The sequence below is a fragment of the Saccopteryx leptura genome, chromosome 2, assembly GCF_036850995.1.
Source record: "Saccopteryx leptura isolate mSacLep1 chromosome 2, mSacLep1_pri_phased_curated, whole genome shotgun sequence".
NCBI classification, from domain to species: domain Eukaryota; kingdom Metazoa; phylum Chordata; class Mammalia; order Chiroptera; family Emballonuridae; genus Saccopteryx; species Saccopteryx leptura.
The window spans coordinates 237,605,064-237,626,536 of NC_089504.1; the positions used below are offsets into that span (position 1 = coordinate 237,605,064).

Here is a 21,473-nt window from a genome sequence, read left to right on the forward strand (position 1 = left end):
AGCAGCTCTGAAGAATTACCAGAACTTTTAATATGGTACTTGATTGTGAACCACCAAGGGGTTTTGCATGCAGCCCCTTCCCATTTATTTGCTCACTGGACCTTTGTTCTCAGGGTACCAGGATTAGAGTTACCTGGACCCCAGCTTTTCTCTTTCTAGGGATGAAAATAAATGTATTAACCCCTTTACTTGCAATGCCACATCCAGGAACTTAGTCTACATGTAAGTACTGTACAAAGATTTTTACTACAGGGTCATTTGTAACATTTAAAAAGTTACCCTAAATTATAGTTGCATTCATATTATGCAGCTGTTAGAAAGAATGAGATCCATCTGTATGGACGGACTAGTATGGAAAGATCTCAAAGATATATCGAGGGGCAGGAAAATAGAATCCCATTTGTTTTTGTTTTTGTTTTGCGAGAGGAGGGAGTGAGAGGGAGGGAGGCAGGAAGGGAAAGAGGTAAGAAATATCAACTTCTTAGTTGCATCACTTTTGTTCATTGATTGCTTCTCATATGTGCCTTGACTGGGGGGGCTTAAGCCAAGCTGGTGACCCCCTGCTCAAGCCAGTGACCTTTGGGTTCAAACCAGCAACTATGGGATCATTTCAATGATCCCACACTCAAGCCGGTGACCCTGTGCACTCAAGCTGGTGACCTTGGGGTTTTGAACCTAAGATCTCAGCGTCCCAGGTTGATGTTTTATCCACTGTGTCACCACTGGTCAGGCAGAATCCCATTTGTTTAAAATAAAGTATATAAATATAGAGATGTGTATTTTTAACTGCAAAGGAAGGGGTTTAGATATACACTGAAATGTTAACTGTGGTTTCCTCTGGGAAGGAGTATTGGAGGGGATTAAAGGGGGATGGATATATATTCACTTGTGACACTATTTAGAGCTACTTCTGTACTACTCTATCACAACAAGCATTTGATCAAGGGCTGCTTGTGTATTTATATGAAAAAAAATCTTAGGATCTATTTCTGGAAGGCAAAGGCTAAGCCAAAGTAGCCTTATTTTCTCTTAATATTAAAAGCAACCTCTATCTCAATCACTTTTTTCTTTCTAAAAAAACTAAAATACTGCCATTTAAGGGACTTGGGGCCTGTACTCTCTCTAGTCACTACTTAGGAACTGTGGTTAAAGGAAAAAGACTAAGTCTTTAGGAAAATGGAAAACATACAAAAAAGGAATAAATTTATGTCCCTTTTTATAAAAGGAGTAGGAAAAATTAGGACTGGAACCTCCAATCTAAGGTATGTCAAAAGGCTCTTTTTCAAAAACTTTTATGTAGCATTTAATCATCTGATAAAATTATTGACAGATAATCCGGAGGAAAAATTATACATGCTATAAACTTGAAAGTCAAAAAATAAAGATTTAAAAAGAATGCAAAAAATAAGTTTTTTGAAAAGTACCATACCCCATATTTAAAGGAAAAGTGAAAATTGAGATTTACCACATTAAATAATAAACCCCAAGGATTCCCTGGGCTGGACCCTGGGAGGACTGGAGTAGAAAGGCTATTTCCCCTTCATTCCGCTGGGTGCTCTGCGAGTACCTCTCCTGTACGGGTTGTCTTCTCACTGTAAGAGGCGTGACAGAGCCTGTTTTCCAGGGCAGTCCCTGAGTAGCCAGGCAGTCTGCCTTAATCAGGCCAGGCAGGTGAGGCCCAGAGCTGGTGCAGCCAAGGTAAGCGAGATATATCAGAGGGCTTTTTCCTCAGAGGCCAGGACATTGTCTCCTTCCAACCACCTCCCTAAAGGTGGCAGGCCTCACCTCCATGAATCCTGGCGGAGAGTGCAGGTAGGCCTTGCGGGCTGGGGCTGAAAGCTAATAATCTCCCTAGTACCCCAAGTCACTTTTCATCCTGGCTAAGGGCTGTTCTGAAAAAGCATGAATTTATTATTTATATTGCAACTGTTTCTAGAAAGGATTTCTGGCATATTACAAAGTCACATAGCATAAGATTGGTGAGTGAAATTCATGTAGCTTTGTCGAGGTACTTTCAAAATTATAAATGCATATATACTGTTTGAGCTGGTAATTTCTTAATGGACTTCTAAAGAAACCTTGCACATGTACACAATAAATATATGCCTAAATATATATAAGTAGGTGTATATGTACATATATAAATATATATAAAATGAAAGGTACATACCAAACTGTCACCTATATTATCCTCTGGGGATTATAGTAGTAGGAATGAGAAAGATGACTTTATACATTTTGTATACCGTATCATTTTTTTAAAATGTACTTATCCATTTGATATCACTATTTTTTTAGTGAGAGAGAGGGGAACAGATAGGGACAGACAGGCAGGAAAAGAGAGAGATGAGAAGCATCTTTTCTTAGTTGAGGCACCTTAATTGTTCATTGATTGCTTTCTCATATGTTCCTTGACCGGGTGGGGGGGCTCCAGTCAAGCCAGTGACCTCTTGCTCAAGCCAGCAACCTTGGGCTTCCAGCCAGCGACCTTTCGGCTCAAGCCAGAGACCCCTCGCTCAAGCTGGTGAGCCTTGCTCAAGCCAGATGAGCCCATGCTCAAGCCAGATGAGCCCATGCTCAAGCAGGCAATCACGGGGCTTGAACCTGGGTCCTCTGCATCCCAGTCCAATGCTCTATCCACTGTGCCACCACCTGGTCAGGCTGATATCACTAAGTCTTAAAAGGTTACTTTTTTTTGCCTGACCAGGAGGTGGCGCAGTGGATAGAGCTTTGGACTGGGATGCGGAGGACCCAGGTTCAAAACCCCCGAGGTCACCAGCTTGAGCACGGACTCATCTGGTTTGAGCAAATCTCACCATCTTGGACTTAAGGCCACTGGCTTGAGCAAGGGGTTACTTGGTCTGCTGTAACCCCATGGTCAAGGCACATATGAGAAAACAACCAATGAACAACTAAGGTGTCGCAACAAAAAACTAATGATTGATGCTTCTCATCTATCTCCCTTCGTGTCTGTCTGTCCCTATAAAAAAAAAAGTTACTTTTAGAAGAGAATGATATAATAAACTCCCATGAAACCATCATCCAGCTTCATTAGTTATCTACACTCAGAAGGTTCCTTTTTTAAAAATAGTACAGCATAGCATTAAAAGCACAGGCTTTGTCGTTAGAACTGAGCAGAACTGAGTTCCAGTCCTCCCTCACTCTGCCACTACCAGCTATGTGACTCTGGGCAGGTCATTTATCCCCTCTGAGCTTTTGTCATCCATCTTTCCTAGGGGTGTGAAGGGGAGAGGAAAAATAGCAACAAAAAGCACTAGGCTGGTGCCAGGGACAGTCTCTCATGAATGGTCGCTAAGGCAATATATCTAAGTGGCCTCTTTCTCCAGAAGCCCTCTGCTGAAGGCAGGCAGAGTGGGCCGGGGAAGCCATGGGGCTGGGCTGGAAAGAACACTCAAGTCAGAGCTGAGAGGTGACAAGCTGGGACCAGGAAGCAACAGAGATTCAAGTGGAAGCAGCAAGAAAATCCAGGAGAGCAAGAACAAGGCCTAAGCCAAAAAGCAAGCAGGGTTATTTTTCACTAATACAAGTGGCCAGCAACAAACAAAACTCAGCTCCTGGGTCGGAGCACTGCTGTGAGGTGAGGTGCCTTCCATCTCAGGTTGCTGCAGAGCAGAGGCAAGCCGCTCCAGAACCTCCCTGCTCCACCTCCTCTCTGCCTTGACCCCTCACCACTGTTATAGCAACAACTTTCCAGTAAGTCTTGGAAAAACTCATCTCTCTTCCTCTACAGAGGATGAAGGGGGTGGGGTGGGGTACTAAGTATGGAGAAAGGTCCGACACACCGGCTCCAGCCAACCGGGAGCCTGATTTCCTTAGAGAGATTAAGATCTGGACCCAAGTGGTTTAACCCAACCCTCGGCACTTGGCCCAAGATCTTCTGTCAGACAATTTTCCTCCCTGCAACTTCCTAGAGCAGGGCTTCTTCAGGTCTCTTCCCCATTTGGCAGCTCGTGCAAAGCTACTTGAAATTGTAAAAGCTAAATCTGAATTAGTAAAGAAGTCCAGTTATGGGTAGGCTCAAGCTAAGAAAGAGGCTCTGTGGGCCTCCTGGCTTATTTGGGCCCTGAGAACAGACTCCATCAACACTGGCCTCATTCTTAAGAGCTGAGCACTGAATTCTGCCCTTCAAGGGATAACTGAGGGAGGTAAGCCAAACTTTCCTCCCTCTTCCAAAACCAGCAGCCTCCATTCCTGCTTTGGAGGAATACAGCAGGTAGGATCTGGGGCCATGGCAGAGCATCATGGGGGGAATGAAAGACAGTAGAGAGTAATGACTAAGAGCAAGAATCCTTGTGTAAAATCCAAGCTCTGCCTTCTGCTAGCTGTGTGGCCTTGGGCAGTAACTTCACCTCTTAAAGGTTAATACCAACTGGTTTGTTGAAAATTAAGCAGAGATAAAAGTCCCTGGCACTGTGCCTACCCATTTCAAGAGCTCAATAAAGGATATCTATAATAATAATTATTATTATTATTATTATTTTTGACAAAGAGTCAAGAGAGGGATAGATAGGAACAGACTGGAAGGGAGAGAGATGAGAAGCATCAATTTTTTGTTGCGGCACTTTAGTTATTCATTGATTGCTTTCTCATATGTGCCTTGACCGTGGGGCTACAGCAGACCGAGTAACCCCTTGCTCAAGCCAGCAACTTTGGGCTCAAGCTGGTGAGTTCAGGGTTTCAAACCTGGGTCCTCTGTGTCCGAGTCTGATGCTCTATCCACTGCACCACCGCCTGGCCAGGCTATAATTATTATTCTTACACCCTTAGAAAGAACATGAGCTCTACAGACAGACTGGGTGTGAGTCCTGGCTTGACCATCTACTGACTAGCCTGGGATAAATTATTGAAGCTTTCCGAGTTTCTGTCCCTCAGCTGTAAAATGTGGCGGATAAATTACAGGGAAGAACAGCCTTCCTGCCCCTTCTCAATGGATAGTCAACACTGACAACACACCAGAAAAGGAGAAAGCAGACAAAACTGTCCCATGTGTCCACAGGTGATAATGGAAGCCAAAGAAAAGATGCAAGGAGAGGCAGAGACAGGCTCAGTATGCCATGGGAGTAAAACAGTCAAGGGAGTGTTCTAGTGAAAGTGGAAACAAAACAAACTGTTTATTTTTCCTTGAATGTGCTGTTCATTGAACTGGCCAGACAGTTTTTACAAAAAACTTCATTTCCTAAACCAAACATCCCAGTGAAAAGAAAGGCAAGAGACACGTGGCTAATTGGACAAAAGCTCCTAGACTTGTCACAGGAGAACCCTGTGCAGCCAAGTGAACCACTGGGTCTCCCTCTTCCCATCCCATCACCTCACCTCTTTGCATTCAAGTTCAAACTCAATCCCAACACAGAGTATCACTGCAAATTGTTTATTAAAACACAAAGCAATGGACAGTGAAAAACATCCTGATTTTTTTCTTTTTGGTGGGAGTGGGGTGGGGAATGGAAGGGGCAGGGAGAGGTGGAGACAGTCCAGAAAAGAAAGACAGCTCTATCCACCCCTACTGCTTTCCCGGGCCAGCCAGGTTCGAAGCCCTTGATCACATCTCACTGTGCTGCTGTAAATGTGTGTGTTGTGGCTACAGACAGTTATTTTGCTTCCGCAGGGAGAGGATGGGAATCTAGAGTAGGAACTACAAATGCCCACTATGAACTTGACACTATTTTCCAGTACTTGGTACAGAACAGAGCAGCCAGGACCAACCTGGAGGGGTGGGACTGGCTTCCTGACAAGCCAGTGAATGGTTGAAGGGGCTACCCTGAGCTCAGAACAGGCAGCTGGTCCTAGCTTGGGAGGACTTAATGGAAGAAAAACCCAAGGAGGAAACTAACCCAGGGTCAAATTTCTTTTCATTCCCTGGATCATGATACATCAGGGAAGAGAGGAGTTGAGAACGTCTCATTCCTGGTTTTACGGTACCGTATCTCCCTGCCAATTCTCCCCTCCCACCTGGCAACTCAGCTTTCCTTTCCCGACAGTTGTCCTTTGAGAGGACGGAAAGTGCGTTTCAGTTTGTTGTTGTTTTTTCGCATATTGAAGCCCAAAAATAGAGGTGAGAATGGAGTTCTGCTTTGCCTGGTGCTACGTGCCCCCATCTCTCAAGACTGCCTGGATGCAAAAGATGCCAAGGCCTTCTCTGCCAACTCTAGCAGGCACTACTGTCTCCCTGGCTGCCAGCACAATCCTGGCTTCTTGTTATACTCCTGGGAGGAACCCATCCCAAGAGCTCTATCCTGCTCTTTTCCTGCCAACCCAGCCAGTCCTCAACTCATCTCTGAGTGATTTGGCAACCTAAAGTAGGCTAGCCAAAAGGCAGCTGGGGAAGGACAAACCAGATCGGCAGCAAGCACCCATGTACAAAGAAGAAGCCCACCCTCGCTGGGCAGTTGACCTATTGGTGCCAATCTAGTCTTGTAACAAAATGAGGAAATCTAGCCCTCTTGCTCCAAGGAAGGTGTCAATACAGAAAGAACCCTAGCTTGGACTGAAAGGGAGAAATTACTCTGAGCTCTCTGAATCTTGTACATTAAGGCTTCTTTACAATTTTCTTAGAGCTCTTTGATCCCTAATTGTATCTCCCCATAGAAGAGAAGCAGAGTTCTTCTAAGGTTTCTGAACAGCTCCTTGGTGTTACCGGTTCTGCTTCTGTGCTATCACCACCCCTACCCCAGGCTTCTTCTCCCAGAGCCAAGCAGAAGGCCCAAAGCATATTACCTTCCCCACCCCACCCCCTTCTAAATAGAAGCATCTATTAGTCCCTCACTTTGGAAAGCTCACCTGCTCTTCTCGGTCCTTTCAGAGAGGCATGAAGGACAGTATTACATGTTGCCCCTTGATGCCATTAAGGCTCTTCAAGGCAAGAAGACACTTGAATTAGGTCAGAGCTGGCCAGCAAAGGGGAGGAGGAAGGAGGGATGGGGAAGCACCCCATGGCAGGGACTGAAAGACCCCTGCCCAGACCTGAATCAAGAGGGAATGCCCACCCTGGCTCAGAGCAGGAGAGGAAAAGGCACTGTGCTGACCGGGGTAGGTCCTTCCCCAAACCCCAGGGAGGGTAGAGAACCTGCTGATTCCTTCCCTGGGCTTCCCAAGGTGAGTCAATTTCTAGGGAAAGGAATATAAGTACTAGGAAAGGGAATATACTGTTGCTGTTTTCTGACTTTTGACTGAGATTCTAGAAGCCATGGCCAGGCCTTCCCAGGAGAGGGTAGAGGCAGGATACAAAGGAAGAGAAATTCCTTAAAACAGAAGCTTCTCTAAAAGTAAAAAATATAATAAAGAAGTCAAATCACAATTCTGAAACTAAATCAAACAGTTCCCAGGCACAGAAAGAAGAAAGTAAACTAACTTAATTCAAATTTCACTCCATCTCTTTAAAGTCATGTGATCCTATATTTCAGGCCAGTATCTCTTAGGCAAACAATGGAAACAAGAAAATAAAATCACGCTCTCAACCCAACAAGTGGTCCTGCAGGTCTGTGGTCCTCCTGGGAGTTGAACACCACTGACACTTGAAGATGACCATCTTTCAAGTCACCAGAACTCAAAGTATCCACTAAGCAGCTTCTCTTCCTCTTTTTTTTCTTTTGGACAGAGAGACTCAAAGAGAGGGACAGATAGAGATAGATAGACAGGAAGAGAGAGAGAGATGAGAAGCATTAACTCTTCATTGCGGCACCTTAGTTGTTCAATGATTGTTTTCTTGTATGTGCCTTAACCGGGGGGCTACAGCAAAGCAAGTGACCCCTTGCTCAAGCCAGTGACCTTGGGCTCAAGCCAGTAACCTCGGGCTTCAAGCCAGTGACCTTTGGGCTCAAGCCAGCGACCCTGTGCTCAAGCTAGTGAGCCCGCGCTCAAGCTGACGACCTCGGGGTTTCCAACTTGGGTCCTCCACCTCCCAGTCTGAGGCTCCATCCACTGCGCCACCGCCTGGTCAGGCATAACTTCTCCTTAATAGTGGAGATTTTTCTGAAAAGTGGACCTGGTTTAGGGGACATGAGTCCCATGGATTGTTTCCTGGCACAATGTTTCAGTATGAGCCAACCCCAAAAGAGTCCCATTAGAGGCCAGTTGGCCCTTGATCCAGACCAGAACTTCACTGCAGACTTTTAGCCCATCTTTAGGAGACATTTTTGCATGGTCCACTCAGAACAACTGAAGCCGTGCTTCTGGCAAAAGGAGTTCTATCTTGGTCATCTGCTCTGACCTTTGGCTAGTTGGACTCAGGGGGATCCAAAAAGCCTAGGACAGCCCTGGCTGGTTAGCTCAATTGGTTCAAGTATTGTCCCAAAATGCCAAGGTTGTGGGTTCAATCCCTGGTCAGGGCGTATACAAGAATCAACCAATGAATGCACAAATTAAGTATAACAACAAATTGATGTTTCTCCCTCCCTTCCTCTCTCTCTAAAATCAATAAAAATTTTTTAAAGTTTTAAAAGGCCTAGGACAGAGTGTAGATCCAGTAGGAGAGCCCAGGCCCTTCCTTCTCCAACTGGTAGCACTCATCACCGCCCAACCCAAGCTAGACCCCCTACAGCACAGGCTCTCAGTCTTAGCACTAGCTCAAAATACAGGCATGGGAACAAACAGTGCAAAAAGCAAAAGATGAACTACAGAGTAATTCTTGATGCACATAATACAAAAATAAAGAGTACCCCATCCCACCCCTTTAACCTAAACTTCATGTACCTATATCATCTTGGAGGAGGAAAAAAAATGTCTTCAAGTTCAGCATCATGAGCCAGCTGTGACTGGCCCTTGGCTCTAGGGGACTCTACCCCAGACCCCACCATTTCTTCCTGTTTCCTCATTTCCCCTCTAGTTTTTGTCAGCCATAGAAAGATGTTCCTTCCTTTCAGACACAACCAAAGAGGAAAGTGCCTAACCCTATCCCCAAGCTCAGGAGAAAAGGGTGGGCTTGGAAACAGAGGCAGAAGCAAATCTGTTTAGCTTACAGTACCATTAGGAAATGGCCCCAGGAGCCAGGGTTTCCTTCTGTGACTCTGAGTCATTGAAGGGATGGGGTGAGGTGAGGAGGGAAACTAAGAAGGCAGAGTGGAGGCAGCAAGTCTTCCTTCGTAGTCTTGTCAACTGCACTGGCGGTGGCCTACAACTTCCAGAAGTTGTAATAGAATGGAAACTAAAGCTACTGTCAGAAGCCCAATTAATAGCCAGAATGGCCACTGCTCCAGGTGGGTGGCCCCAGGATCAAGGCTACTGGATCTCTTTAAAGCAGGGAGCTTTGTGAATCACTCCAAAGTGTCCTGGACTGCAACCTCAGGCTGCAGTTGTTGAGAGGCCTAACTCAATACCCTCGTCCTGAGGCCTAAGTCACAGCTCAAAGACAGGGCTAGAACTCTCAAAGGAGGAAATGCTAGCCTGGAGTAATTCACTGAAAGCCAAAACCCAGGACATGAGCCCAAGGGCTACTTACTTTGTCACATAATTAGTTCAAATAGATGAAGCTCTTCAAAAAAATGGCCTAGCCTAAGATTCTTTGCTGCTCCAACCCAAGCAGAAGCTAATCCTGCTGCCCTCCATCCACAAAACTCCTTCTAGCTGGGAAAGAAATAATAGGGATCAGAAATGAGGGACACAGGGAAGCTTCATTTACTGCAAACATTCTCCCAGGGAACTCAAGGCAGACATTTAGATGCTATATGGTTGGCTTACGAGCTGCCAGGACTGTGGCTGACTAGAAATCTTTCAGCCCTGTCACAAGAACCTGATTGCGACTTGAATAGGAAAATGAAAGGACAGAGGGGCGTACTACTGAGACCAGTGAGCAGCGTCATTGGGCCATATAAAAACAAGTCTAGTTCCTGGGGGCAGCTCAAAGCATAACCCAAAACTGGTTGAACGGTGACACAGAAGGACATAAGAATAAACGAACATCAGATACTAGACACTCTAAACAGTGGTCAGTCACTTAGTAGGGCTCAAGTCTCTGAGGTTGCTCTTAAGTTATGCTAACATAAGCCTTTTCTAATCCAAAGACCAGAAGAGACTCTTAAGGTCAAGTGTTCAGTTGCTACAGGCTGGAAAGTATCTCCGTCCCCTGGCAGCAACCCTCCAAAGGGGCCAGTAAAAGAACTGCTGGGTCAGATCTTCCTGGCTGCTGGCTCAGAGATCCAGGGAGAGCGGTACCATCAAGGTGAAGTGGTAGATGAGAAGACATTCAAGCAGAGGGAACCCCAAATCCTCATGTCTTCTTCCCTTCTTGGCAATAACTTAGTAAGATGGTTGGGGGAGATAAGAGATTTCAAATGAGCCAAATTAAGAAACAAATAAAATAAGATCAAAAAACAAAAAGAGAGAAAGAGGCACTGAAATCAAAATGATCTGTTGTGGTAACAAGTCGGAGGCAATTTGAGGACCTGACATAAACTAATTGTCTCGGATACCAGACAGTCCTCTAACTGGCACGTCAGGAAGACAAGCGATGATAAAGCTCAAACATGTAAGGTGGGAAGTCTTCCAAGTAATAAAGTATCTACTTTTCTTTCTTTTTTTTAAACCCTCTTATGTTTTCATCTTTATCATACAAATTATACATCTTTATAACACACAGACCACACGTACTCTCAATTCCAGGACATCTGAAAATGTATCTGGACGGAATTTCAGAACACATCCAACTGCCAGCACTGGTCTTCTCTGGTAATAAGACGACGCTTTCCTTGCTGTTAATTTCTAACCTAAAAAAAAAGGTGTCTGCTACAAGTTCAGAGTCTTTCCCACCAGGTATACAGTGGACAATCTTTGAATAGGTAAGACCAGTTTACCTTAAGTACCCTAGAGAGAAAGATGGCTGGAGCCAGCCACAAAGAGAGGACTAGGACTGAAGCAGGTCTGGACCAGATGGTGAATGAGGGCTGCTCTCTACTCACTCTGCCGCTTTTTATCTCCTTCAATTTTTTGTGTTTTTTTGTTTGTTTTTGTTAATCAACATGAAAACACAGAAACCAAACCAAGCTGTTTGGTGTCTTTCCCACACCCTCCACCTTGTTCAGGATAGTAATTTGTTCTCACAACCGGCAGAGGCAGAAGAGGGTTGGAATGAAGACTCCAAAGGCCACGAGGATGGGAAACATGAGGCTGCTGTTGTCCGAGGCATAGGGGTTGGGCGTGCGAGGGCCTGACTGCACCCGGTACTTATTGGTCTGTCTTTTGAGATTAGATCCTTCATCGTATTCTTCTTCTTCCTCCTCCTCCTCTTTCTTCTCCAATCCTGGATGAGGCTGCAGCTTTGGTACATCTGACACAAGAAAGAGGATACCTTTTAAGTGAGAACCACAGTATGTAAGTGAGACCTTTAAGAGCTGTAAATGAGCCACAATAAAGAGATGCTATGATCTAACCAGGGTCCACAGGAAGGAGCAGAAGTGGCAGAGAAAGCTTCTGGCCCATAGAATAGTAGATCCTAAAAACAGTAGCCTTCTTTAGATTTAACTAAAAAGTAGTAAAAACCCTGCATACACTGAGGATCATTACCTACCTTTCCGGTCCTAGTTCTCCAGATCTCCAATAGGACAGATTGGACAGAGACACAACATCCAGACTTAACCTTTTCAAATCCCTCCTTCTCCCTCCCGTAATCCCACGTTCCCTTCTGATGCACAAGGCAACTAAGGAAAAGCTGATCCTTAGAGTCTGGATTCTCAGCAAACACTACCCCTCTGCTCTGTCTCCTCCTTAGGGACTCGAGCTACACATCTCTTGATGGTAAGCCATCTTCCTGGATGGCATCACATCAACATGTGGGGGTCATCAGACAATAGGATGAGGTCCTCAGTGCATTCAGGATGAGCTGAGAAAAGGTGCAGAAGTGGAATAAGAAGAGAAGTCATGGCCCTGGCTGGTTGGCTCAGTGGTAGAGCGTCGGCCTGGCGTGGAGTCCTGGGTTCGATTCCTGGCCAGGGCACACAGGAGAAGTACCCACCTGCTTCTCCACCCCTCCCCCTCTCCTTCCTCTCTGTCTCTCTCTTTCTCTCCCACAGCCAAGGCTCCACTGGAGCAAAGTTGGCCCGGGCGCTGAGGATGGCTCCGTGGCCTCTGCCTCAGGCACTAGAATGGTTCTGGTCACAACAGAGCAACACCCCAGATGGGCAGAGCATCGCCCCCTGGGTGGATCCCGGTTGGGCGCATGCAGGAGTTTGTCTGACTGCCTCCCCGTTTCCAACTTCAGAAAAATACAAAAAAAAAAAAAAAAGAAGTCACTAAGACATAAGCTTTCTCTGCAAAACTCAGCCTGGACAGCTGGCAGCCAGCATAAGCTCGACCTTGAAGAAGAAGCATACCCTGAGGCTGGATCACAGGACAAGGAGACATTAGTAAGTGAACTTCTGTCCAGTGCAGTTTGGCAATGCTGGACTCTCGGAGCATACTGAAATAATAAGAACGTTTGCCTTCCCCCCCACCCCTGGGAAATAGATATCAAAGAAACCCAAAGCTTATGGCTACTATCATGCTACACTCCCTCCCCAACCATCTGACTCTGGAGTCCCCAACATTTGGCTTTAAGTGATAGTTTTCAAAATAGTGAGCAGCAAATTATCCCCCAAGGTTTTTCTCAACCACATCCTTCAGCCCAAGTCAAAAAGTAGATCGAAAATAACTTACCATCCACTGTCCCAGCCATGATGTAGAGTGCACAGACTTTGGGATTGTCATAGTACCCCTAGGAAATGGGAAACAGTGGTCAGCCCTGCACAGAGGCAAACATTTGCCCTGCACTGATTCCTGTGAGCTTTCCTCAGTGCTGGGGCAGAACAGGAGCGTTACCTTGACAAACTCAATGTAGAGCTTTCCTGTGAAGGTGGACACCTCCCCCTGGACGCTCAGCTTCCCTTTTCTGATGCTCATAGGGATGATTTCATCGTGAGCTGTGCTGTGCCCAACACGATCAAAAATGTCTAAGTCCTTCACCACCACGTGGCCATTCAATCGCACATCAAATACCTTCCAAGATGAAAAGAAAAAAATGTCAAAACCTTTCAGCAGCTGGACAACACGCAACGTGCCTGGGATTCAAGTTCAATAATCATTAAGAAATAAAGGGCTGGGCCCTGGCCGATTGGCTCAGTGGTAGAGCATCGGCCTGGCGTCCGGAAGTCCCGGGTTCGATTCCCGGCCAGGGCACACAGGAGAGGCGCCCATCTGCTTCTCCACCCCTCCCCCTCTCCTTCCTCTCTGTCTCTCTCTTCCCCTCCCGCAGCCGAGGCTCCACTGGAGCAAAAGATGGCCCGGGCGCTGGGGATGGCTCCTTGGCCTCTGCCCCAGGCACTAGAGTGGCTCTGGTCGTGACAGAGCGACGCCCCAGATGGGCAGAGCATCGCCCCCTGGTGGGCGTGCCGGGTGGATCCCAGTCGGGCGCATGCGGGAGTCTGTCTGACTTCCTCCCCGTTTCCAGCTTCAGAAAAATACCAAAAAAAAAAAGAAATAACAGGGCTGGATATACTCTGGGGTAGCTGGCATCCTTTACCTGAGCCAGATCAAGTCCATGTTCCTTCACTGTCAGGGAGGCCTCACACTGGCCTTATCGAACAAAGAATACGAGCCAAAAGTTCAACAAGGAAAGAAATTCACAAAAGGAATGGGAAAAGAACCAGGCCGAAAACAAGAAGGTGCTGACAACTAAGAAGAGCGAGAGAACCTGGAGGGCCCTAACAGGATCAGTTTGTTGCCAAGAACTAGGATTCTTTTTTTTTTTTTTAATATTTTATTTATTGATTTTTTAGAGAGAGGAGTGAGAGAGAGAGAGAGACAGAGAGAGAGAGAAGGGGGAGGAGCAGGAAGCATCAACTCCCATATGTGCCTTGACCAGGCAAGCCCAAGGTTTCGAACCGGTGACCTCAGCGTTCCAGGTCGACGCTTTATCCCACTGTGCCACCACAGGTCAGGCCAGAACTAGGATTCTAATACTGCCTCTGTCACCAACCTCATGGCAAATGCAGCCTTGTGAGCAGTGGGACACAGCTTCTTTCTAGGCAGAAGGGATACAGCCTTTACCTCAAAGCTCATCTGCTCCTCCTTCTGAGGAGGCTGGTACACTCTCTAGCCTGTAGCAAAGGGCTATCCAAGAGTAGCAATGTCTCACTGGTCTAGGGGGCACCTGACCAGGCCTCACCTTCTGCTGGGACTGTGCAAAGTAGACCTCCGCAAACTTCAACACCAGCACATAGTCCCCCTCCTCCTTGATGGGCACTTCATAGCCAAAGGTCTCCTCATTGTACCGCTCTGTTTGATATAGGATCTGGTCCTCGGGGTTGGATCTGAGGATTGGCAGTTTCATGCCATAGTCAGAGGCTGGGGACAAAAGACAAAGAGAAACCACATCAGAGGCAAAACATAAAAGAAGAGCAGAGACCCCAGAACCGCCAGAGGCATTTCCAGGGCAATGCTAATAACCCTCCAGTGAAAGGGGCCAACCCCTCTGCACCTGGCTCCAAACAGACCAAACACAAAGGCAAGATAGCCATTACTAAGCCAGAGTAAAATGAAAGAAACAAAACACTAATCACCCCAACAGCTCCCATAACCCTTACAGCAGAACTTTCTGAGAGTTTTTCTTTCAGAAATGACTTTTTCTCCACTGTATAGAGAGTGGTAGGAAGAGAACAAGCCTCACTCATTATCAGAACAAAGCACTATGCTCCAGCTGCCTGGTTCCCCGCGAGGAACACTTCAGAGAAATCTCATAAAACAAGGGGGATAGCCAGGAACTCTACACGACTAAGTTCAAAGAATGTATTTTTCTCATTCAGAAAAGCTCACAGTCTAAAAACAGGATATCTGTTAGGAAAGGCATTCTTCACTGCCTTTACCACAAATAAGATAGCAGCTTTAGCTGCTTTTTATGATTTTTCATTCAAAAGGTTTAAAGGTTGGAAAGGAGAAACATGTCCATAAAAAGAAGGGTGGGATGTTCCCTAATTCCTTTTAGGGACAAGCATCTGACTCCCCATAGACTCACAAAATTCAACTTCACCTACTCTCCTGACCATTCCCCAAGTTAAACAAAAGAAAAAAACTTCCTATTGTATCACCAGCACTTAACACAGTCCCTGGCACATAAGTAGGCACCTGATGTGATTTGTTCAATGGACCAGTGGCAGCAAAGGAGGTGCCTGCATGGCAGGGAAGCCATGCTCTTCTCCACAGTGCTAGCTAGAGCTATCCCAGCAGGGAAAGAAAATCGGTCAAGGTCCTGTTGCCACTTCTGGCTTATGATGGCCAAGTTCTGGGGGAGCTACCTTTTCCATCTCACACACTGTCAAGGAATAATTAGACCAGGGAAAAGTAAAAGCATACTTAGCTTAGGTCAGTATCAGAATAGCTAAAAACCACTCTACTATCCCTAGGCCTACACAAATTTGGTAGATGACACAGTATATGTGTGTCTTCCCCCCAACCCAACAGACTAAACTGAGGTGTTTCCTCCAATATAAGGTATCACCCTCCAGCCCCAGAGATGACTAGTCATGCTTCCTTCTTCGGAAAGTAGTAGTCTCTGTGATTCCTTTATCCTGTAAACACAATGCAGTTTTCCAGGGCCCCATAAATCTACTTTCCAAACTATGTCCTGACTTAACGGTGATCTCAGTACCCAGGCCTGGTCGCTCCAGCTCGGAATTAAGATGGCAAGGCCACCTTTCCATCTCACATAGTGACTCTGAAGACATTCGGCACCTAGATCCTTTGAGAGATGTCTAAGGGTGACCATCCCTGGGTGTTATCCTCTATCACCAAAACTCCCTGGGCGAGAATCTTTTACCTCCTTAGAGTAACTGAAAAACCCAATGGCTAAGGCCAAGCTCTCAAAAAAAATAAGCATAACTGTTAACAGTTCCCGTCAGTGAACAGTAGCCTGAGATCTGATGGACTGATGAGACAATGCAACAGGAAACTCATTGCACTTTTGTCTTGGGCTTTTCTCCTTACCAGTTCTCCTCAAGAAATCAAAGAAGGGTAGCTGAGTAGCACTACAAAGGATGTACTGCTAACACGCCCCACCTCTTTCCCAGGCTCACGCGACATCACACTGGGGCGTAAACTTTATAAAGATTAAAAGACTGCTATTTTTCTTTCAGCTGAGTTCTAAGAATTTCCTTCTTCCATGATCCTCACAAATGTGGAACATTAACTAGATTTACTTTTTAGATACACAGAAAATTGTGTGCCTGCATGGGAAATCTTTTTCTTTTCCTTGCTGAGTGGAAAAAGTGAGAAACTGACAGTAATGCAATCTCTGGCAGTCTCCATCCCACAACTAAGAAAACGCAGCCGTGTGAACAAAAACCACTTAACAACCTTGGAATTACCTTTAAATATTTTCCCTTTAAAGCCCGGCAGCTTTCCCAGGAGATTTGCCACATGCAAAGTTGAATTTGCCCAAGTCCCAAGAGTTGCAGCAGCAGAAAGGACTTTTTCTTCCCTCCTTTGCCTTTATGTAGCCACAGCTAAACTGATTTCTCTAGAATACAGTGAAGTGTACACAGCACAGTGCTGAAGTTGGCACAATACAGCTCAGACAGCCAGAAAGGAAAGGGGCCAAGGAGCCTACATTATGTCCATTGATTCTGAGTCCTAGACCGGTGATTCTCAACCAGTGTGCCACGAGAGGCACCATGGTGTGCTGCAAGAATTTTTAAAACATGCAATACTTGACTATATTTAGTCGGGACACTGACCTCTTTTCCCGTAGACTGTCAAATAAAAAAATGACCACAGCCAACACAACAATAGCCATCTGGTGTGAATGAATCAAAATTATATTCATTTTCTTGGTCAGATTGGCTATATATATTTTGTTGTGCTACAGAATTTTAGTAATTAGTTGTGTGCCCTTGAGATGAAAAAGGTTGAAAATCACTGTCCTAGACAATGTAGTGGACAGCCCAGGTTTTAGAGTAAGATGGACAGGGGTTTGGATCCTTGTTCTGCCACCTACTACATGATTCAGAACAAGTTATTTTCTCCAGGTATTTTCTCACCTGTAAAATGGGGATATCGTCTACCTCAATTCTCTTGTGAACTTCTGCCATTTGGAGGGTCTGCAAATGAAGACTGAATCTTAGGTGACAGGATTAGGCCAGAATTCTGGACAAATCCTGTGGCCTTAAGCAAACTAGAGGCATCCTATCTTTCGAGCTCGTATCTTACCAATGCCAAATCCTTCCCCAGCCAAAAGAAAGGCTGCCCAGAAAAAGGTCATTAGGCCAGCCTAAATTAGTAATCTGATAGGCTCAGGCCCCTTGCCAGATTTCTTTCCCCTCTGCAGCCATGTTCTGCCCTACTTTTGATTCCATGTAAAAGGTCATCAAGAAAGAAAGAGACATTTTAATCTACTCTGGACAGGAGGAGAGTTTTCAGATTCCTATCACTGATTTCTAAAGCATGAGAAATGGGCCCTGGCCGGTTGGCTCAGCGGTAGAGCGTCGGCCTGGCGTGCGGGGGACCCGGGTTCGATTCCTGGCCAGGGCACATAGGGGAAGCACCCATTTGCTTCTCCACACCCCCCCCTCCTTCCTCTCTGTCTCTCTCTTCCCCTACCGCAGCCAAGGCTCCATTGGAGCAAAGATGGCCGGGACGCTGGGGATGGCTCCTTGGCCTCTGCCCCAGGCGCTAGAGTGGCTCCGGTCGCTGCAGAGCGATGCCCCGGAGGGGCAGAGCATCGCCCCCTGGTGGGCAGAACTTCGCCCCTGGTGGGCGTGCCGGGTGGATCCCGGTCGGGTGCATGCGGGAGTCTATCTGACTGTCTCTCCCCGTTTCCAGCTTCAGAAAAATATAAAAATAAATAAAAATAAAGCATAAGAAATGTTATTAAGAAGGGAAATGAGGCTCAGAGAGGTAAAGCAAGTTCTTCAAGGTAATACAAATGATTAGAACATATCTTTCTATGAAGTGGAAAGAGCCTATCCAAAAACCAAGGCAAGTGCTATGCCCTCAGGCCAAATATCCAGGTCTTTTCTTTCTTAAGATTCCAAAGGAACCCAGAGCAAGTAAGTTTAAAAAACCTAGAATATGCAGCGCACCCAAATCTGAAACTGAGTGCTTCTGAATTGCTCTTCTTAGTGGTTCTTGCATCCAATGAAGCACATAGGTTGAAAAAGCCTATCCCAGGCTGCCAGTATCTCCCATGCATACTAACCATCCTCCAGACACAAATGAAGTTTAAAAAACATTATGAAGTGCCTTTGAAAGCAAAAGCCACTAGGTGTCCTGGGCCACTCACAGCTACATGAATGGTGGACTACAAAGACGCTATAGAGAAACAGCAAGTTCAAAAGCAGGCCAAACCCTTATCTGGATTAACTTGGCAACAAATACCTGAATCCATTCAACATAAAATGAACTTTCTTTAGCGTGCTGGAAACACTATCACAGGCATGTGAGAAAAGATGTAAGACACACAGCTACTGCAACCAGTGTGAATAGCTACATGAGGCAAAGGTCTCCAAATAGCTGGCACACCCTTATCCAAACAGTGCCAGACAAGGAAAGCAGCGTGAACAGCTGCACTTCCCTGGGTGGTGCCACTCCATAGCACAGAAGAAACTAGAGAGCTGCCTCCTAAGCGTGGAAGCTTAATCACATCTCAGCCCCAGAACTAATGCCAGCAAAATGCTACTCTCAGGCACCTAGGAGTAAAATATTGCAACAGGCTGGTCCAAGCTGCAGCAGAAAGGCATCTTCCACTCTTCATCCATGTCTTACATTACATACCATTACAATTCCAACCCAAATTCAGACTGGAGCAGGGAAGCTCTGCTGATAGAGTGCCTCAAAGACTAGCCTCTGAGATTGGACTCCAGTAGACATGAGCTTTGGCATGTCTCACATCATGTAATTCTACTGGCTATGATAAACTCGGAAGGAATTGCAACCATGAACCAATAATCCAAGTGCAGGGAGCCTGGTGAAGTTCTGGCCTGGTGATCAGGCCAGAAACTTAAAAACCACCACCTGTACCAGCAAATTAAAACCAGGATTTCTGAATAAAAGGAGTAACTAGGGACTAAACCTGTGTGGTCCTAACTTCCTGCTCTGTACAATGAACCTAAAAGGATACCATAACCTATATAAAGCCTGGTTATTTGTTTAAGTGAAAGGAACCATCTGCACACTGTCCTCACCACAACTATCTCAAGAGGCAAAGTCCACAAACGGTCTCTAGTTTCCTCACGTTCCATACCCATGAAGAAAGAGGAAGGGTCCAGGATGGAGATAACACTGACCTCTTGCTATGCAGTCTGGCTCGCGGCTCATAGCCACTAAAGACTGGGGCCCTGACTCAGCTGAACCCAGGCTACTGAGACCTACATGCCAGTGCTAACTAAATTCCAAGACAAACATAGAATTTCAGAAAACAGCCCTGTGCCCCAACACCTTCACATATGTGTAAGCATTATATAAACTCCCTAATATGACAAACCCCAGGCCACTGCAATTAACTTGGAATAACTGAGTTAAACGCTTTTAGTCAAGGCAAAAGCCAAATCTGGGCATCACACACATATACACAAAAAAAGAGTGCAAGAAAGTCTGTCTCCTAGTTTTCTGCAGATGGCACACTGCCAATCTGGCAGCCTCTGAACCCAGTATACAGCATAAATCTCCTTCCAACACATGAAGCAAGGAACTCCTTCTTAAACCTGTTTTCCAATCTCACTTACAGAAGAAACAGAGTCTAGAGCAGATTTTCCCAAAGACTGGTCTGGGGATGACCTACATCAGAAGCCCTTGGTGCAGAAACCTGGGTTTAATTTCTTAGGTCTGGGGTTTGCATTTTTAACCAGCTCTCCTGGCAAGTCTTCCATTAAACTTGGAGAACTGTGCAGCTCTGTAACAACTATTATTGCTCAATCAGTTAAGCCAAAATAATTTTTCCCACAAGCTGAAATCATACCTCTTAGGTTCTACACACATCCAGAATATTCAGATCATACCCAGGCTGACCCAGCTGACACACCACCAGCCTCCAGTGCAGGATGGCTTCTACACAGCCACCCTCTGGGGGCGGCCTGCAGCTTCTACTTTTAAGCACACATAGTCCTTGCTCCAAAGAGGGGCGGGGAGGAGGCTGCAATCAAACTTTCCTGGCCCATCCTCTTCGAAGATTCCTTTCTATTCTGGCTAAGTATCAAGCCCCGCTCCTGCAGAAGGAGTGAGAGCGTCCCATGATTGAGGTCAGCAGGAATCTACCAGGAACTGACTTGATCGGAGAGAAACCACCCGGGCCAGGGACAACTATGAGGCCTCGAGGTGGCAAGAGGCCGCCCTCGCTTTTACTTTTTTCCCAGCTTGGGTGGAGGCGAGGCGTTAAGAAAAGGCAGGATGCGAGGTCCAACTAGAACTTCTCGCCAACTGTCTGCCTCAACAGCTCTTGGTAGCTTCTCGAGCCAGCACCAGGCTCTGAGCTGGGACCGGGTCCCTGAGGAAACTGCAGAGAGAATGAAACTTCGCTCCAGAGACGTGGTCCCAGGGTCGAGGAAGGGGCTCAGGGCCTGCAGTCGTCAGCTGGCTGCGCCCAGCAACGGGAGGCCCGGGGTTCCGCGGCTCTGCCAGGGGCTCTCACCTCGGCCCACCCGGCCTTCCAAAGGGTCCTTGCGGAAGTGGATCCCATGCACGTCCACATGCGCCTCGCCACCCGCGTTGACCGCCCAAATAACGCTTTCAGGCAGCCCGGCTCCCACCGAGCCGACCACGCCGAACCCCGGCCCGCTGAGCGCCGGCAGCAGCAACAGCAGCAACAGTCGCAGGAGCGCCACAGCGGCTCTCTCAACCGCCCGGGCCCCCAGCATGGCGGCCACCATAGCCGGGGCAGCCTCCGCCAACCCTCGTTCTCAGCCGGCCTCCAGGCCGCCCGGGACTCAGAGAAACAGCGCCACGGACCGCTCTGCCTCACTCGCCGGGGACATGTCTCTCTCAGGCCTCCTTCCTAACCACTGCTGCCACCTCCCACCTCAGGAACAACCTACCCCGTCGCCCAGCCCCGGCCACTATCTTGAGCCAATCAGCACTCGGCCCTCATTAATTACCCAACACCCTGTCGGGAGCCTCCCGCCCATTGGCTTCCAGGAGTGGGATGGGGCGTGGCTACTCCTAGGCTCCGGCCCAACCGTCAGGCACAAGAGGTAGCGCGCGCCGAAGTTCGGAGTTCGGTTGAGGAGGTGGTTCAATACGGAAGTGGCGGGGTGCAGCGCCCAGGCGGCCCCGGAGTCCCGCAGCTGAATAGGAAAGGAGGCCTAGGAAGGAACGTTTAGGGTAGAGCGCACCGACACGTCTCCAGCACTTCCGGTGCTCCAAATACTAGGACCAAATAGGCTCCAGAGGGGGCGTGGCCGACTTTCCCTTTCCCTCTTTCTCAGGGAGAGGCATGAACATAAGCTCTAGTAGAAGCAGTGGATACTCTTCCTATCTAACAGTCCTCTCTGCGTGAGTCACATAAC

General features: G+C 47.0%; 1 protein-coding gene across 2 annotated transcripts; it reads right to left on the reverse strand.

Moving 5' to 3' along the window:
* Positions 1-5,373: 5,373 nt before the first annotated feature.
* Positions 5,374-21,001, reverse strand: MLEC (malectin). 2 transcript variants are annotated; one of them, XM_066370742.1, is made up of 5 exons: positions 20,600-20,997; positions 14,150-14,328; positions 12,805-12,981; positions 12,643-12,700; positions 5,374-11,278 (listed from the first exon to the last, which is right to left on the reverse strand). In XM_066370742.1, exons 1-5 carry the CDS (start codon positions 20,835-20,837, stop codon positions 11,049-11,051), a joined length of 882 nt encoding a protein of 293 aa, XP_066226839.1. In that variant the 5' UTR covers positions 20,838-20,997; the 3' UTR covers positions 5,374-11,048. The 2 variants fall into 2 exon arrangements, with proteins under 2 accessions (XP_066226839.1, XP_066226840.1); XM_066370743.1 differs by lacking the exons at positions 12,643-12,700; positions 12,805-12,981 and having other exon boundaries at positions 20,600-21,001.
* Positions 21,002-21,473: the final 472 nt, after the last annotated feature.

What these genes read in the sequence shown, in the direction of transcription:
- MLEC (XM_066370742.1), bottom strand. Translation starts at nt 20,837, where the DNA reads ATGGTGGCCGCCATGCTGGGGGCCCGGGCGGTTGAGAGAGCCGCTGTG. An exon ending in TTGCACAGTCCCAGCAGAAG is followed by an intron (nt 12,982 to 14,149) that starts GTGAGGCCTGGT and finishes TCATCTTGGAAG; the next exon opens with GTATTTGATGTGCGATTGAA. An exon ending in TCTACATTGAGTTTGTCAAG is followed by an intron (nt 12,701 to 12,804) that starts GTAACGCTCCTG and finishes CCCATTTCCTAG; the next exon opens with GGGTACTATGACAATCCCAA.